Source organism: Tribolium madens, unplaced genomic scaffold (assembly GCF_015345945.1).
Source record: "Tribolium madens isolate multiple individuals breed KSU strain unplaced genomic scaffold, Tmad_KSU_1.1 Scaffold_11;HRSCAF=98;Tcas5.2_LG3b, whole genome shotgun sequence".
Taxonomy (NCBI): domain Eukaryota; kingdom Metazoa; phylum Arthropoda; class Insecta; order Coleoptera; family Tenebrionidae; genus Tribolium; species Tribolium madens.
The window spans coordinates 3,108,419-3,127,064 of NW_025400975.1; the positions used below are offsets into that span (position 1 = coordinate 3,108,419).

General features: G+C 32.4%; 3 protein-coding genes across 3 annotated transcripts in view; 2 read left to right on the plus strand and 1 right to left on the minus strand.

Annotated features, from left to right (window-relative positions):
* LOC123006137 overlaps positions 1-5,475 on the plus strand; it is a 57,493-nt gene extending 52,018 nt beyond the window's left edge. The window contains exons 4-6 of the mRNA XM_044400369.1: positions 3,529-3,692; positions 3,741-4,955; positions 5,151-5,475. Of these exons, the coding sequence (XP_044256304.1) occupies positions 3,529-3,692; positions 3,741-4,955; positions 5,151-5,210 (1,439 nt within the window). The 3' untranslated portion in view covers positions 5,211-5,475. The remainder of the gene's footprint in view (positions 1-3,528; positions 3,693-3,740; positions 4,956-5,150) is intronic.
* Positions 5,476-11,676: 6,201 nt separating this feature from the next.
* Positions 11,677-17,228, plus strand: LOC123005588 (suppressor APC domain-containing protein 2). The gene is made up of 4 exons (XM_044399403.1): positions 11,677-12,181; positions 12,232-12,809; positions 16,381-16,581; positions 16,723-17,228. The coding sequence occupies exons 1-4, from the start codon at positions 11,836-11,838 to the stop codon at positions 16,840-16,842; spliced, it is 1,245 nt and encodes a 414-aa protein (XP_044255338.1). The 5' UTR covers positions 11,677-11,835; the 3' UTR covers positions 16,843-17,228.
* Positions 16,856-18,415, minus strand: LOC123005597 (probable palmitoyltransferase ZDHHC24). The gene has a single exon (XM_044399416.1). It carries the CDS (start codon positions 18,377-18,379, stop codon positions 17,552-17,554), a length of 828 nt encoding a protein of 275 aa, XP_044255351.1. The 5' UTR covers positions 18,380-18,415; the 3' UTR covers positions 16,856-17,551.
* Positions 18,416-18,646: the final 231 nt, after the last annotated feature.

An 18,646-nucleotide genomic window follows, 5' to 3' on the forward strand; every position in this document is an offset into this window, starting at 1 on the left:
CAATCAGTTTAAAAATTACATTATTTTTGTCCTTATTGAGCGTTCTAGAATTTTTTTAGTCAAAAACCCTATTATTTTACAAAATTATGTCAGAAATAGACAAAAAAAACTGCTCAATTAATTCGAAAACTAGATAATTTTTGCATTTTTATGAGTTTTAGCATGTTTTTTAATCAAAAATAAAATTACGTTAAAACCGGCCAATAAGCACTCAACTAGTCAGAAAATGTCATAAATTTTAAAATTTGTATGCATTTAGGTGTATTTTCTGTCAAAAACGCAATTATTTTACAAAAACAACACCCAATTAATGTGCAAATTATGTTGTTGTTGCTCTTTTTACAAAGTCTAGCATTTTTTTAGCCAGAAACGCAATTATTTTGAAAATTTTAGTCAAATAAGTCAAAAAACATTCAATTAATTCGCAAATTACTCTTTTTGAGCGTTCTAGCATTTTCTTTTAGTGAGAAACGCAATTATTTTTCAAAATTACGACAGAAATAATTCAAAAAATACTCAATTAGTTTGAAAACCACATAAGTGTTCCATTTTTATGAGAGTTTTGTTAAGTTTTTTAGTCAGAAATGCAATAAATTTTTAAAATTACGTTACAAACGATCAACAAACACCAAACTAGTTCCAAAATGTGATAATTTTTTATCTTTTCAAGCGTTAAGCAGTATTTTCAGGCAAAAGCGCAATTATTTTGCAAAATTACTCTCAAAATAAACCAAAAAACACCCACTTAGTTTGCAAATTACATTATTTTTGCCCTTTTTGAGATGGATGAACTTTCAGGTTTGCTTAATGAGGTTACGTTTTCAGAATGCCTCAGGATGATAATTAAAAATTAAACGCGAGGGTGTGTAATTTTAATAAAATAATATCATTGTGTTTTGATGGAAAAATCAAACAATGATGAAAGAAAGTCAACTTTTCCTTTCTTGGATCACGCGAAATGATTTGGAAAAAATCTGAAACAATCAACAATTTTTTACACCTTCTGTGTAACAACAACCACAATCAATGAGATTATGCTCAAAAGTAAACAAAAATGTTACTTTCTTCTTAAAGTGAAATTTTTCACTTATTTTAGTTATTACATTGAGTGGAATTTGAAACAGCCATACAAATATTTAAGATACCTGTAGGTGAGAATTCTCACTAGATATTGGAAAAGGAAAGCTTCGAGTAAATAAATATTGAGTCACAAATTTTCTTTTCTTAATTAAATTTTATGTTTGAATTTCACCTTAATTCCAAAACCGGATTTTAATAATTTTTGAAATATTTTCAAACTTGAGTTTTATTTACAACGTTAAATCAAAAAAAATGCCACTTTCTAGTACCGAAGGTTCCTTTAAATTTGTGGTCAATTAGTCTATGATTTTGTTGGCAACACTGCATAATATGTAGAGTTGTGAGATATGAAAATTGATAAGTTTATTTTTTCATATTTTTAGCGAAATTATTCAAGATTTACTTCAAACAAATTTCGAAATCATCTTTGACTAGAAATGTAACTTATTTTTAAACAGTTGAAAATTGCGTTTTAGAAACGGTAAAGGTTTTGTAACCGGAGTTGAAATAAGTCCTAGGAGTTGAAATGTCCACAGGGGCGGCTCGACCGAGTCAATTAGAGGTCATTTGAAGTATTTCACATGGTGAAATCACGATTTATTTATTAATAGTTATACCAATTATTTAATAATTAAATTTTTTCTACTATTAAAAAAGTTTCGAAAAAAGCGAAATCCAAATTATGTCTCAATATTTAACCGATGTCACTGTGGTGTAACACGAGTCGCCCATGTTCATGAATGACAGATGTCAAAATCGAAAGTAGCAAGGTGGCTGTTTAAACTTAAAAACTAAACAGAATCCAAATTTCCATTTTTTTGTGATCCGCTTGATAAAATAGTTTACAGGGTCGCTAAAAAGTATGGATACAATTGAATATTATAAAAAATATTCATCAAAAATTATTGAAATTTGGTATAGGCTTATTAGTATTTAAATTTCATCACCTCAGATGTTTATCAAACTTCTATCTCCATTTGGGGATACAAGGCTAACTTGTTTTTTTTTTTAATGGCAAGAAGGGTCAAATTTAATATTTTTAAGAAGACCATTTTTTTCTGTAATGTAACACAAGCATACCTTATTTAAATCGAAACTTTAAAAAAATTATCGAACTAGTTCAATTTTAAAAATTTACTTTTTTTTAGTCTTGGAAATGTTGCCTTTATCTAACGTTAGCTCTTTTCCGCCTGAACTTTGACCAAAAAAATATGTAAACTGTTTCCCAAATTTCATGTTGCTCTGCTAAACCGTTCTGAAAATATTTAATTGTATTCATACTTTTTAGCCACCCTATATATAATTCAGAATAGAAGGTTTTTTTGTATTCGCTTTGTTGGGCCTTCAATCTCTGGGTTTAACACAAAAAAACTCACTTCAGTTCTTAATGATATAATGTACTAGTTTTTGGAAAATAACGTATTTGTTTACTTTTTTTTTTCTTTTTTTTTTTTTTAGACATCGATACTTTTTCTTTCATTTGTAATTCTTAAAACAAGGTATTCAAACGTATTCTTTCAACTAAAACTTAAAAAAAATATAAGGTATTATTTTATTTTTCTACTGTCTTTTGGAAAATTTAATAAACGTAACAATAAATAATAAATATAAAATAAGAAAAAATCAAAAATAATTCACTTAAATACCTACACAAAAATTAAAATATACTTCCAGCGAAAAAACTATTCTTTTTTTACTACAAGAGTATAATTATTCTACAAAATGATATTTTTCTGTGTAAGAATCTAAGCATTTTATTTTTGATTTTTTCTTACTTTCTTAGTATCAATTTATATAATTATACTCTTTTAATCTTGTAGTGAAGAAAGAATAGTTCTTTAACAATTTAGCTGAAAGTAATATTTTAATTATGGTCTTTTAATTCGCGGTGTTTAAATTACTTGTACGTTTTGTTAACAAGATTTTTTTTCAAATTACGTACACCAGGTGTCGTAAGTCGAAGACGTAATAGTGAAAACAAAGACCCATAGTGAAAAATTTTACGTAACCAAAGTGAAAAACGCCATTGTTTCACACATGTCTGGGAAAACACTCAAGTAATTAGAACAAGCGATTACGAACTTTAAATTAATTCTGAGACATTTGTTTACCAAATAACTTTTGCAAAACATGGTGATTTTATAATATCATCTATTTATGGTGTTGTGAATTTAATGCATAATTAATTCCGAACAAATTCTAGAACACTAGACACACCAAACTGTATCAAAATACAACCTTGCTTTAATTTGCTCTAGATTTCTCACCTTTATACAAAATTCAAGTTTTGTTTAGAGTGGAATTTCCAGTGACGTTACTTTCCGATTTTTAATTAGCATAATTTGTTTTGACTCGTCTTGATTGACCAAGGCCAATACTATTTTAACGATAATGCATTTTAGTTGTATTTTTCGCAAACATGTTTACAAATATTTGTTGCCCTTGTAGCATGTTTCGCGACACGAATCGCCACAGCCGCCGTCATCTTAGTCTCCCTCCTCGACAGTCAATTCGCTTTCTGTTCCATGCAGATAGCACCGAATAAGAAAGATAAGAAGAAATTGCACGGCTCCCACGAACAAGTCTCCGACATTGAATACATTATACCAAGGGTGAGTTGTCTTGAAATTTGTGAAATTTCACCAAGAATTTTATTACAGCCAAAAGCGACCAAACCAACAACTGTTTACAACGCTTATTCCCAAAGTTGGGTCTTTGAATCGGACAATGCAAGTTGTTCAAACACTACTGAATCGCCATATTTGAAAATCTTAGAAAATGGAACTCCCAAAACAAAGTCAAAGAAATTGCAAAATGGCGTCGTGTGTGACACTACACACTTGATTGATAATCCTGTGGTGCACATCGAGGAGGCTTCGGATGATAGTAATAGTAATAGTGATAGGAAACTTTGTCATATGAGGAGTTTCTCGCGTTCGGCTTCGCCTGTGCTATCCGGGGGGTCTTCTCATGTCAATTTGCACCAAAGTAGTAACAATCCTCCGATTTATGATTGCTTGGAGAGTATCTACAGGACGAGGTTAAACACAGGACCTAGAGAAGAGGAGCATTATCAAGCCCCTCAAACAATGGTTTTGCGTCGTGTGGAGTCAGTTAGCCCCCATGTGGAGAAGGTCCAATATGCCTCTCTGATGAAGGAGCTTCAAAGGGCTATAGTCAGTAAGAAGGAGACGTCCCCTAGCACCGACTCCAAGAGTAGCAAAAGCAGCGATGCTGAGTTCTCCAAGGAGTTGGAGGCGGCCCTCCAACTCATCCAAGACTTGGAGAGTCCCAACACGATTGAGACTCCTTCCGAGCCGAAGCCTTTAGCCGTGTGGCGGACCAGTGAAAGTGAGAGTGAAAAGACTCTAAGTGCTGTGGGCTCCCTCGCCGAAATCACCTCCCCCATGGAGTGCCAATCCGAGTTGGCGACGAACGGTAAGCCCGCCAGCGTTATAATCCACAACCCCGACTCCCAGAGCACCTCGGGGTACAGCTCCCCCACCCATCCGACTCCCAGCTGGTCCACGACTTCGTCCCTCAATGGAAGCAGTAACGACATGGCCTACTCCATACATAACGCACATTCCGGTACGGTCATCTCCCTCTATTCCCAAGTTAACCCACAATCCAAAGGCAAATCAGTAACACTAGTCAACATAAACGGCTCCTCCGCCCCGATTCTTCACGATGTTAGCATGGCCAAAACTGGGGACAAAAACCCACCGGGCTGGAAGTCGCTCTTGAGGAAGAAAAAACAACCCCCGAAGTTGTGTCCGGAGCTCGAGGGGGCGATTATTAAGTCAGAGAGTTTGGCTTATCTCTCCGAACTTGAGTTACTAGCAAGGCATCAGAGAAATAAAGAGATACAAAGGGTAAGGATGACGGGGATGGATACTAACCGCGGTGGAGGCTTAAACTAACACATTTTTCATTGTTCTTCCATTTAACCTTGATTCTTAACTGAGAGATGCTCCAGTCTTTTAATTTTTTTGTTTCAAACAAAAACACTGGGGTATCTTGTGAGTGCTTGACGCTTGGCTCTTCTCTCATTATCGTGTGCTTTGCAGGAAATCGAAGAAAGAGTCATCCAACAGCTGGGTACTCCAAGGACTGAGTCAAATTGCTAAAACTCAATTAGCGAACTTGAAACCCCTCAACTTGAGCTGCAGGTCAGCGACGTCCATTTTTTTCAATTCTACGATTTATATTTTCGATACTTGTACGTAACATCTCTATGTGTACATATTGTTGTTATAGTTATATAGTTTATATTATAATTCTATTGTAAATATTACAATAAAAAGTCCCTTTTATAATGTACCTTTCTTTTTTATATTTGGTATTATTTATACGTAATGAGAGAAAAACAATAAAAACGATTTCAATTTCTAAGTCGTTTCACTTTCTTATGTCTAAATTCCCACAAATAATACAAGAAATCAATGAATGTACAATCAGCATAGAAAAGATTGTCCTCCTAATAAACCGCCCGGACCCTTAGAGGCTGAACTCATAAACCACAACAATAAATCTTTTCCATTGTAAACGTCATTTCTTACTTAACAGTATATTTAGTTTGAAGTGAAGCTCAATTGAGTAAATAACAAATTATTTTGAAAAATTCACAACTTTATACTGCATCTAAAAATTAAATTAAAAAATAATTTTAATTAATGTTTAATTTGTTATTTATACAGGATGCGCCAGAACTCGCGCCCCAGAGAAAAATGCCATATAAGGTAAGATACCAGGAACATGGAAAAAATGTTAAAAAAAAATTATCTATAAAAATTTCGAAGTTATGAGGGTTTAACGTTTGCACTTTGACTCTATTTATTTCCGTTGTAAAAATAATTTTCCAAGTTTTTTGCTATAGCCTATTAAAAGAGGAAACAAGCAAGCTGTATCCTAAATTGTAACTCTGTTCAATGTTATTTGTGGCTTTTATTGGCAAAATTTTTGTCCCTTTACTAAATAATTGTAAAAAAACATGTACAAAATCATCAGTATCCTTAAATAGATATAAAAAAAATGTCAAATGTCAAAAATTAAATGTTAAAATTTTTTGGCAGATAGAATTTTTTAAACATTTTTTTCATGTTCCTGGTATCTTACCTTACTTGAAAATTTTCTCTGGGGCGCGAGTTCTGGCGCACCCTGTTACTAAAGTAGCAAGTAAATGGCATAATTAAATAAACAATATTATCATTAGTAATACCTAATAAAAACCATTTATTATTAGGAATTAAAATGACCAAATCTAACCAGACACAATGTAACATAACGCTTTAATTTATTGATAGCTTAATTCTTTTTATATGGAAACAAGTGTTGCAACTGACAAATTAAATAATTTCATATCATTTTTATTCAATCCAAACAAACTTTGACAACAATGACTCGATTTTCTAAATATTTGATAATTAAATTTTTCTATAGTAAACAGAAGATAAAATATTTAAAAAAAAATGTAGATTATTTATTATGTAGTTAGGTATTTTTTTCTTACTACAACAGTGTTTGTTTTATTCGTATTCAAAATTAATTTGCAAAATATTATTGTATTAAAGTAATTTTTTGGTAATAATTTTCCAATGGCTATGAATTTTTTTTTAATACACAAAAATAAAAGTTGATTAATTTAGTTTTAATAATATAACTGAAGTGAACAATTATTAGCAAAAACAAATTCGTAAATTTGTTACAATTGCCTTGCGATTGCAATATCTTGGTTGCAAAAATCTCAATAGTTCAATTTAAATATTTATTTTTTGTAAAGGTTGCTACGAGTTCAAAAGATTTAGCACGTCTACCTGTTTGAATTGAATAAAAATTAATAATGAAATTATTTTATTTGTCCTTTACAAATTTACCAAAAAAAAGTATCAATATTTTAAAGCGTTTTAATAAATAGTTACTGGTTAGATTCGGTCATTTTATTTTATCATAATAGATAGTTTTTTTAGGTATTTCTAATAATACTATTGTTTATTTAATTTTGCCATTTAAAATGGCATTTACTTGTTATCTTAGTAAATAAATAACTAATTAAAAGTTAAATAAAATATTTTTTTAAATTCAATTTTTAACAATATAAAGTTGTGAATCTTTTAAAATAATTTGTTATTTACTCAATTGAGCTTCACTTCAAACTAAATATACTGTTAAATAGTTAAATAAGAAATGAGGTTTACAATGGAAAAGATTTATTGTTATTGTTTTTTGAGTTCAGCCTCTATAAGGATCCGCGCGGTTTATTAGGAGGATATTCTTTTCTACACTGATTGTACACAAAATAGTATATTATATCACAATGTAGAAAAGAGATTTTTTTATAGCCAAGCTGTGATGCTACGCATCTCGGGAAATAATAAATGCGAGGCTATTCTTCTTTACCGTGTTTTATATAACATTTTTTTCACTACTAGCACATTTATTACCCAAAAATATAACCCTACTTAATGGACATGTTGTTTCAACATGTCGTAATTCAGACTACTATTTTTGTTAATTCACTATTACCTACAGTAATTAATTACTTACCTGAATTATTAACTTAAATTGAAGTATTATTTTCTTTTTATCGTGAATGAGGTAATATCAATTTTGTACTTCTGCAACTATTGAAAGAATTTTCTTCATAATATGAATTAATATAAAAATAACAAAGAAACTGCAAAAAAGGGAAAAAGTGTTAAAATTTGCTTCACTACTGGTAGTATTTTAACAAGAAATAAACCCATTTGTTGTTTTGACAGTTTTGACGTAGACAAAAGTAGTAGAGTTGGTGTTGTTCTGATGTTTTTTATAAAGAAATTTAAGTCTGTTTTATTTGATTTTGCATTAATTTTATCTCCAAGTACGTTCGTTAGTACTTGTAATAGTTTTCAATAATAATGTTCTAGAAATATTTGTATTAATGTAATACCCTCCAACTTCGGCATGTGCCCACCTCTAATACATTTTAACCCTTGGTCCATTATGAAAATGATTATTAACTACTAGGAAAGAAAAAGATCTTCACAACCTCTTGATAAACTAAATAATGGTATCTTTTTCAGCTAGTAGGTAGTAAAAAAAACATAATTTATGAACTGATTACATGAGTCTTTTGTGTTTTTCCCGGCGCATCCACCAAAAACCGATAACAACAATTGAGTTTTTTCAGACACTTTTTTCTAAAATCTACTATTATTATGTATTATGTTAGAAAAAACAATAAAAACCGTTGTGATTTCCAATTCGTTTCACTTTCTTATCCTCAAATCTCCATAAATAACAAGGCGACCCAAAACTCGCATAAATTAAATTCCGTCTGGCAATAAATTGATTTAAAACTGTTCTGAAGTAAAGTTTATGTTTCTGTTTGAATTGAAGTTGGGAAAAAAAGCTGGATTATTGAAACAACAAAGTACATAAATAATTGAGAAGGAAAACACAAGTTATTAAATGATTACAGCATTTTTTGTTAGTGCTCGCTTTTTTGTGCTGTTGTGTGCGTAACAAAAGCATTTTGTTCGCATACTGTAAAGGAAAGGTTTTTCCTTCATTTTTAATTTAGCATAAGATATTTATGATGACGTCTAAAGCTTCGAAAGGGAAAGTTTCTTTTCAAAAAACTCAGTATATGGACGTACGACATTCTTGCATTTTCATGCTGGGATGTATATTTGGTTGCATAATGTGCGTAATAAAAATCCTTTGAAAGTAAGCAACAATACTATTTTCTTTCTTAAAACACGTTTTTGTCAAAAACAATAACAAATGATAGTTTATTATAATTAATCAACAATGACAGGTTTTTTAATAATAATTCTCCCGGCGCATCCACCAAAATATTTAATACCGGGTAATCTTTATAACAAAAAAGTTTATTGGCAATAGTGAATTACTGACAGTCCTTCTAATTTATTGTTATACCAGAATGTTTCAAGTGGCGGCTAAATCAGCAGTTATCCGTCGCAAATAAGTGACAATTGCCTATAAAAGTTTGAATTTGAAAGTCAAGGTTGCCAAACTAAAATTGTAAATTTGACACCACCTTGATGTAAAAAATTACAATCATGTACAGTCAGTCGGTATTAGAATTCACTATGTTGGACTTTATTCAAATAAAAAAAAATATTAGTTTTATAAAAAAAATATTATTATTATTATTATTTATTGTGCAAAATGTCAGTAAAATATTTTTTAGAAATATTTTTTAGAAAACATTCAAACCACTGATAAGGATTGTACTGGGGATTAATTGAATTATAATACTCTTGTTATTTTTTAAAAGAGTAAAACGTAAAATATTTATTTTATTGCTAATAAATTCAATTTTTATCAGAAATACGTGATCAACAAGTAACCATACAAAACTCTTAAATTTAATGTGTTTATTATCTCAAAAACAAGTTAAATCGTCTAAAATTGGTTGATTTATAGCGTTATTCTGCTTTAAACGACGATTTTCTTACTTATTGTGACAAAATTTTGAGTTTGTGTCTCAAAATCGCGTTAAATCGCTCAAAATTGGCTGAAATAAAGTAATTCTGTGACGAAAATTTCAATTTTCGTACTTGTTTCGGTAAAATTTCAATAAAATTAAATTTAATGAATTTTGTTTCACAAACGAGTTAAATTTTTCGAATTTGGTAAGCTTCTGGCACAAAAATGAGTTAAGTTGTTCAGATTATCCAGAAATGGAGGTATTCTTTGACAATTTTTGGTTTTTGGTACTTGTTTCAGCAAAATTTTTGAATTTAATAACTCAAATATGTATGTCATTATGACTTAAAACAACAATTTTTATAAAATCTTCCGACTTAATGAGTTTCTGGTTCAAAAAAGAGTTAAAACGCTCAAATTTTGCGTTGTTCTGGCCTAAAAGATGATTTTTTTATTTAACTCGAAACGAGTAGAAAAAAAATCTTTGTTTAGTTGATTTTACCGACAACATTTTTTCAATTTATTGTATTTCTGGATAAAAATCGAGCTAAATTGCTTGAAATTGGCTTAAAAAGTTGTTTATTTCTCAGTTCTACAACATTTTAGCACTTTCTGGGGTGTTTGAGTTTGTCTAGAAAAATTGAGTTGTCAATATGCTTTTTTATGCTCTGTCTTATGATTTGCTCTTATGCTCTTTGTCGCTCTTATGCTTTAGCTCTCATATATGCTCATTTTAATTTTTGCGCTCTCTTTTTTGCTCTTATGCTGCTTATTATGTTTTAAATTTCGCGCTCTTATGCGCCTACTATCTTTTAACACTTATTTGAATTAGTATTTGAATTTGAATTAGAAAAAAATTGTTGCTTTGCCTGGGGCTCAAACTACGGAGAACTAGGTATCCGTAGTTCGAATCCCGGACCTACCTGCCGGACCTTATGCCGCTAAGCCACCACGACGCCGACAGTCTCCTGATTAAAGATTTTCAAAAATTTATTTTTTGCAGTTCTCCAAAATTTCAACACTTTTCTGAGGTTTCTGATAAAAACTTCTCGTTTAAATAAATTTATACTTTTTTTATTTCGCTCTTTCTCTTTCTTATGCTTTGCTCTAATCTGCCCTTATACGTTCTTTCTCCTATTGTTTCGGCAATATTTTCAACAAAATCTTTTAGATTTAATAACTTTTGTGTCACAAATATGTGTTATTATAAACTAAAACAACTATTTTTACGCTAGAAACATGAAAATCTTCCGATTTTGATGAGTTTCTAGCTCATAAAAGAGTTTAAACGCTCATGTTTCGTCCTAAATTTAGCTTTTCTGGTTCAAAAACAAGTTAAATTATTCGGAATTGGCCGAAACAGTGTTATTCTATTAAAATTGCCAATTTTCGTATTTGTTTTAGCAAAATTCTCAACGAAATATCTTAAATTTAATGAGTTTATATCTTCAAAACGAAATAAATTACTCAAAAATGGCTGAAATGTTAGTTTGTGTTAAACGGTTTTCGTACTGGTCTCAACAGAATCTTTTAGAATTTAATTTAACACCGATTTGTTTTGAATGTACCTAATGAGTGTGTCTCAAAAACGAGTTAAATCTCAATTAATTGACTAAAATAGAATTATTATGTGCTACGAACTCTGTTTAGTCAAAATTCCCGACAATTTTTTTTTGAATTTAATAAATTCGTATTCCAAAATAAGTTAACTCGCTTAGAAGAGGATGAAATAACGTTATTCTGAATGAGAAAGACAATTTAGAAATCTTAAACATTTAGTAAGTTTTTACTTGTTTTAGTAAAATCTCTTGAACTTAATGAATTTCTGGCCCAAAAAAGCCATGTTAAGTGTGCAAACGCAATTTAAACATAATATTTATTTTTACAACAACCCAAGAAATAATCGAGAGAAGCTGTAAACCTCATTGCAAAGTAGGTTTTCCTTATTTGCAAGTAACGCGCATTAAAATATCGTTAGAAATTTAAAACAAGCAAAAACTTGTACAATAATAAAACCGTTTACAACGATTTTAAAAATTCCAGTTAAAGCAGCAACAAAATTCAAGTTTTTTTAAACCAGGTTACTCCATCCTCCACTCCCTGTGACCCGAAATTCAAATCTCGTGTGTCACAGCCCAGCAAAATAACAATAACCGATCTCATTTTCCCGCCAACACCGGTACCTCACCCGAAGGTCAGTCTTCTCGGCAACGGTTATTACGTGGTACCTGCTCCGTCCCACCGCTGGGTACCAATCTCAGTCGAGTTCAGCCGAAGCAAGGTACCACTCGGTCGGTGCCAACAAAAGTGTAAACAAACATGTCATCGCCCATTCAGTCGTCCACCCTCGACGGCCTCCCCAAGCAGTTCGTCACAGCCATGCGCACCCTCTTCGACATCATGGACGACAAGAGGACAGGTCTGGTCAACTTCGCCGACATCGAGAACAGATGGCAAGACGACGGCTCCAAAGGCTTGCCCAAGGGCGTCCTCGAGAGTCTGCGCAAGGTGACACCCCCCAATGGGATGCTCACCTTCGAGAGGTTCTGCGCGGGGTTGAAAATCTGCCTCTTGAGGAACCAAGTCGAGAGGAGGAGCGACAAAAGAGACGGCGGCGTCGCGACGACTAATCGCCCCCCTTCAGCACCACTACTGGACATTCAAGGTATTTAAATTTTCACCAAACGCTAAAATTACTTGATCTGTAAAAAATAGAACCCCCGAAACAAAACTGGAACACAGCCACCATCAGGCCCAACAACGTTATGTCGCAACAAAGAACGATAAGTATGCCCCAACTCCTCCCGAAGGACCCCCAAGGGGAGAAACCCGTCCCGAATGTCAATAAGCCCCTCTATGGCCCCCCGAAACCCCCCAGGAGTGCCATAGGGATCGGGAATATGGACCGGGCCGAAATCCGAACAGCGCTTCAAAACTGGCAAATGGGCTTGATGATGAACGATCAAGAGAACAAAAACGAGAAAAGGCCCCAATTTGGGGGGCTTCTCCGGACTGGGAGGAGTCTAGGTGATGGCAAAGCCGCCCAAAATGATATTCCACTCGCCCCCGGGATGTACCAGAAGAAAGCCAACGTCAGAAGAAGAGAACCAAGACGACACACTTTACAAAACGGAATCGACTATAATATGTTGAAGCGGATGAAGCAAATTGAACAAGAAAAAGACGTTTTGATGCAAGGGTTGAATGCAGTGGAGAAGGCGCGAGAGTGGTACTTGAAGCAAGTCGCTGCGGTGCAAGAAAAAATGAAGTATTTAGGACGTATGGGTCACGTGGTGAGTTTATCTTGTAACACAAGGAGATACAACTCCGATGTGAACTTTTTAACACTACTAACCTAGTTCAACACGAGATTCTCACCATTATTAATACCATGACGTTTCCGCATGCATAAATTACGAATTACGTCGATTATACAGAGTGTGTCAGAATTCCCAGAGAAAAATTTCGAGTAAGATAAGATACCAGAAACATGAAAAAAAATTTTTTTAAATTCTATCTTAAAATTTTTTTGACATTTGACATTTTTATGTTTATTTAATGATACGAATAATCTTGTATATGTTTTTTTATAATTATTTAGTAAAGGTACAAAAAATTTGCCAATAAAAGCCACAAATAACTTAAACATAGTTACAATTTAGAATACAGCTTCCTTGCTTCCTCTTCTAATAGCCTGTAGCAAAATCTTGGAAAATTATTCTTCCAACAGAAATAAATAGAGTGCAAAATTTAAACGAATTTTTTTAACATTTTTTCCATGTTTCCCGTATCGTACTTTACATGGCATTTTCTCTGGGGTGCGAGTTCTGGCGCACCTGTATAGACACAATTTTACTCGGTTATGAAAAAAACTAATTTTAGAGAAAAAAACAGCTTCTTTGTCGTTTTTAATGCCGGATGTGTGTCGTATTGAGAAAAACCGATAGACGGGAACTCGTCGTCATACTCTGCTAAGCATTTTCATTTAACTTCTGTTTTGTTTGTTTTTTTACTTGTGACATGTTGACGGTCAATTTTAAGGTACGAAATTATAAATAATTAGAATGTTTGACCTTCTTGGCCAATGACATTTAACTCGAGTCAATATTACGTTTGGTTTTCTAAATTTACATTCACTTTAATTTTTTGCAATAAATGCTTGCAGTGTTTTCACTTACTTGTTGCTTGCTTTCCATTCAATTGAAAAAGAACAATAAATACATTGGATGTAAGAAAAATTGCGCAAGATCATAAGATCATTCGCAGATTTAGACTGTCTGCATAATTATGTGAAAATTAATGATGAGTAGTTTGTTCGCAAATAATAAAAGATTACACTATGAGAAATTTAATTATAATCTTATGGGAAAAAGAGTGATTTTGTTACAATATTCTTATAAAACAGTTATAAAGTTCTGCTCTGGAGTTTTTTTTTTCAATAATTCAGAGAATTGTATCGTAATCTTATTACATTCTCAATTCTGAAAAATTAATTATTTGCAAATACAGCGTGCGCCAGAACTCGCGCATCAGAGAAAAATTTCATGTAAGATAAGATACCAGGAAGATGGAAAAAATGCTTAAAAAATTCTATCTGTTAAAAAATTTTGACATATATTTTTTTACAATTATTTAGAAAAGATACAAAAACTTTGTCAAGAAAAGCCCCAAATAACATTGACTAGAGTTACAATTTAGGATAAAGCTTCCTTGTTTCCTCTTATAATAGCCTATAGCAAAAAAAAATGGAAAATAAGTTTTCTAACAGAAATAAAGTCAAAGTGCAATATTTTAACTCTCATAACTTCGAAATTTTTATAGATATTTTTTTTTAACATTTCTTCCATGTTCCTGGCATCTTACTTTATACGGCATTTTTCTCTGGGGCGCAAGTTCTGGCGCACCTGTATATTATATTATACATACTTGTACGTAAATTTAAAGAAAAATTTCTATATTCCAATATTAGATTGGCTTCATAATTGATTCGTCACCTTCTGAATCTTCTTCTGAGTAAGAGAGACGGTCAAGAAGAAAAGAATTTTTTGCAGCTTGTAAAATGTACAATATTTTTTCTCATTTTTAAAACGAGAATTAAGCAAATTAAATCAGTTAAAACTTGTTAGATAATTTAAAGAAAAATTTTCAGTTTATAAGATACAGCCTACAGCATTATTTTCATCAATGCTTTTCTTATTATTACACAATTTTAATAAAAAATCTTTTTTTTTCTTCCAACTATCACTCTTCTTTTGAGATTATGGAACAATTTATTTTTTTTACACTTTTTTTATACTAACTTGATTTAACTAACGTCAGTATATGAATTATTTTTTATTCACATTTCTAACCTCGATACTTTCCACCTCGATATGTAATGTGATATTTATTTAAAAAATAAACACAATTTTTTGTCAAAACTACCTGACAGTTTCGACACGGTCGATATTAAAATATTCAATTAAAAGAGTCCCAAAATTCATACTCAATGAAACAATGGGTATTGTATTTGATGGTCTATTAAAAAACATAAATTATATCACTTGTTAAAAGACTTATTTGTATGAAACACCTTCAGTTTTTAATTTTACAAATATTATAAAAGCTCGTACAATAATAAATAAAAACGAAATCCCCGTGGTTTTTTAAATTCGATAAGAAAATCGACATGAAGGTAACAAATTTGAATATTAAAAAATGATAAGATTTTAACATTTTTACAATGATTATAGATAATTATTACATGTAACACGTTTTTGGTTTAAATTTTGGCCCAAAAATGCATGTTTTTGTATTAACATGTGATTTACACAATGTAATAAATTAATTGATAGCCTGAAGAAGAAATAACGAGGCTGAAACGTCAGCAAAATAGATATTTGTGTATCAAGTACGCAAAATAGGGTTTTAATGAGAGGAGTCACCTAAAACCTTTTGCGTATGTGGTGCATACAAGATTTTTTTGTTAAAGCTCCCAAAACACGAATTCACACCTCTTATTAATAAAAAAAAACTTCGCCACCATAGTAACCCATTTAATTATTTAGTCCGCAAAAACTGTTTATAACCATTTTGCGTACTATTTTCTTGAGTCCGGAAAAGACTCGAATGAGTCCGCAAAATAGCTATTTTTGGGAGCGTATACAAAAAAAAAATAATTTTGTCAGTTTATTTAGCATTCATTAAAATCAAGTTGAAAATGTAGAGAACGAAAATGAAAATTGACAAGTCTCCACATTTGCCAATGTCACCAACTTAACATCAAAATCACAGACCACTTTATTAGAAATTAAATTAAAAATAAAACATAATAAAATATTTTCAGTATTTCTTTTACTGTTTTTTAAACCAAAAAATTGTTACTTGTTTGACTCTTCCAAATAAAAAATGTCTTTTTTTAGTAGATAGTGTTAATAAGACTTAGAAGCACTTTAATGTATTTTTTTTTTCAAAATTTTGCAATAATTTTAGTCTTTTCCCCTGTTTGGCATATTTTAGGGCAATTACTTAGTTTAAATTAATCGCACGTTTCACGATTAGGTCTTAGACATAGCGAGATAGGTCGGAACAAATATTGCTGAATTCAAGTAATTACAATATTTTCTTCAACAACAAAAACAAGCACTTGACTAAGAACTTAACGATAATTGTTTTCCGTCACGTAAAATTTCTCATCACTTGTAACGATTTTTCAGTTTTCTGAAAAACCTGTTGCGATAAATGAGTATCTTGAATGAGGCCATTGCATTCAAGACCGACTACAATAGGATATTAAACCTTTGTGTCCGATCGTCATTTCTCTAGCAATTACTTTTATGACTCCCAACTGTAAAAATAACGGTCACTTTTGAATTTATCTTTCAGGAACCGTGGTCGGAAGCCCAGCAGGAGAAACTCGAACTTCAAAGAGCTCGAGTTTTTGAAGTTAATCGACATTTGGCCGCCCTCACCGACAGCTGGGAACGTGGAGGTCTTCCTCTGCACATGAACTTGGCGGTTCATCACTACCCTCAAAACCTAGATCTCAATGACCGGCTCAAGCAGCAAAATCGCCTCCTAACCGAAGTAAAAAAACCGATCAAAGTAGCCTGTGACTTTGAAATTAAGTTGGCAACATTGACTGTCAAATTCAAACGTCACCTATTGCCAACTTAAAGTCTCAGGCCACTTGGATCAGATATTTAATTAAACACTTTTTTGTTACAGGAAGTGAGTAAAAAAAGCGAGAGGATATCGCTGTTGGAGAGGGAAAAGGCAAATCTGATCCAAATGCTTCAAATGAGGTCAGCGCCGAATAGGAATGGACAAGAAGAGGCGGTTTTTTGAATAATTAAATCACTTTTACGAAAACACATTTATTAACAGTCATTGAAACAATTGTGATTTTTTTGTGAAAATATAAAACATAACGGTGTTACCTACGTGTTATACATAGATATGTTTCTTAGATAACTTGTACCAGGAAGTGCCATTAACATACAATTTGTTCGTAATTAAGTTAAGGTTGGTACAATTTATTCAACTGCCAAATTATGGGTGATTTTGTGCAAATTTTTAAATTGGTGCTAGCCATTTTCCATATTGGGTGACCCCAAAGTGTCAAACTACTCGATTCAGTGCCAAAATACAAAACTGACAAATTTTATATTTCTTGACACACTTTTGGGACACCTGTATCTACACATTTTACTAATAAAGTATATCGTTTTTTCCATGTTTGTTTCATTTGGCCATCAATATAGGAGAGGCCAGGGCATAGTAAGTGTTTACAAAATTAAGTTGGCAACATTGTGAAAGATACAGACGGAAGATAAAAAAAAACAAGTCTCATGTTGCCAACTTATAATTTCAAAATCACAGACCACTTTGATCAGAAATTTGGCTGATGATTAAAATCCAAAGTTTTTTTAAATATTTGTTGCATCTATACAAAATCTTATAGATTTTTTACCCTGTGTCCCTTCTTACCCCAGTTTCCCCTACACAGTATATCACAATAGGGCAAAAATGAGTACTTTTTGTTGCTTAAGTCTGGTTATTTAGCTTTGGGTGTTTGTTTTGCGTCCCAGTTGACTCCATCATGGGGCAACTTACTTTCAATAAAAGGTGACAACCACACGAGACACCACCTGTCCCCTAAAGCCCCCTCCACATTTTTTCTCCTCCCGAGATCATACAGCCCCATCTTTTGATTCCTTTCGTGTGTAACAACCCCCCTTAAAATTAAATCGCCGTGAAAATACAACAAAACCCCCGTAAAAACGCCCCCAATTAAGACAATCAAAACTAAGAATAAATACATTTGATTTCGTGAATAGTCAACGAATAGCGTTGCAAGTGGAAAAACCAACTTAATTATCGATTCAAACGTTCCAAATTCGGCAAATTCGAGTACGAAAAATAAATTATAGTAAGAAGCGTAGACAGTGGCTACGAAAATGTAAAAAACGAATACGATAAAATAGCGTAAATTGTGGTGTCCTATGCAACAACTTGTAAACATGCAATGATGGTCGCGTTTGAGGATACACACGTTGCAAGTGTGGCAATGCCACGACCTGGGGGGCGCTATGCATTCACAAACGGTACAGAACCGACAGTTTGGCCCCATTGTTGTGGGGAGGATCCTCCCCCGAATACTGGTATCACACAACACAATCGCCACGTAATTCGCACACAAATTGAATAAAATAAACGTCCCACTTAAAAAATGGAAAGTGTACCAAAAGTCCCATTGAGGGTAGAAATGGGGCAACACCACGAATAACTCAAAGTAATACACAGTGGGGATTATACACAGGGTAAACACAGTCACTAAAGTGTCCGAAAGGCTGCGAGGGAGCACGTTTTTGCGTAATAACATTTTGAGGGGGCTATTTTCAGGTTATGTTTGTTTTGATTGTTTTTCTGACCGAAACTTGAAACGGCTGATTGTGCATAACGCCGATGTGTTATTATCACGAGAAAAAAATATTTACTGACAATATACTATATACACTTTCTCAATAACATCCATTTTGAGTCAAAATTTGTAAGAACATGGGGCTGCGCCTTTTTGGGGGGCTTTACACTTTTACAGGTTCCTTTTTCGTCAGCTGTTTTCAAGGTTGGCATTCTTGTATTGCGCTTC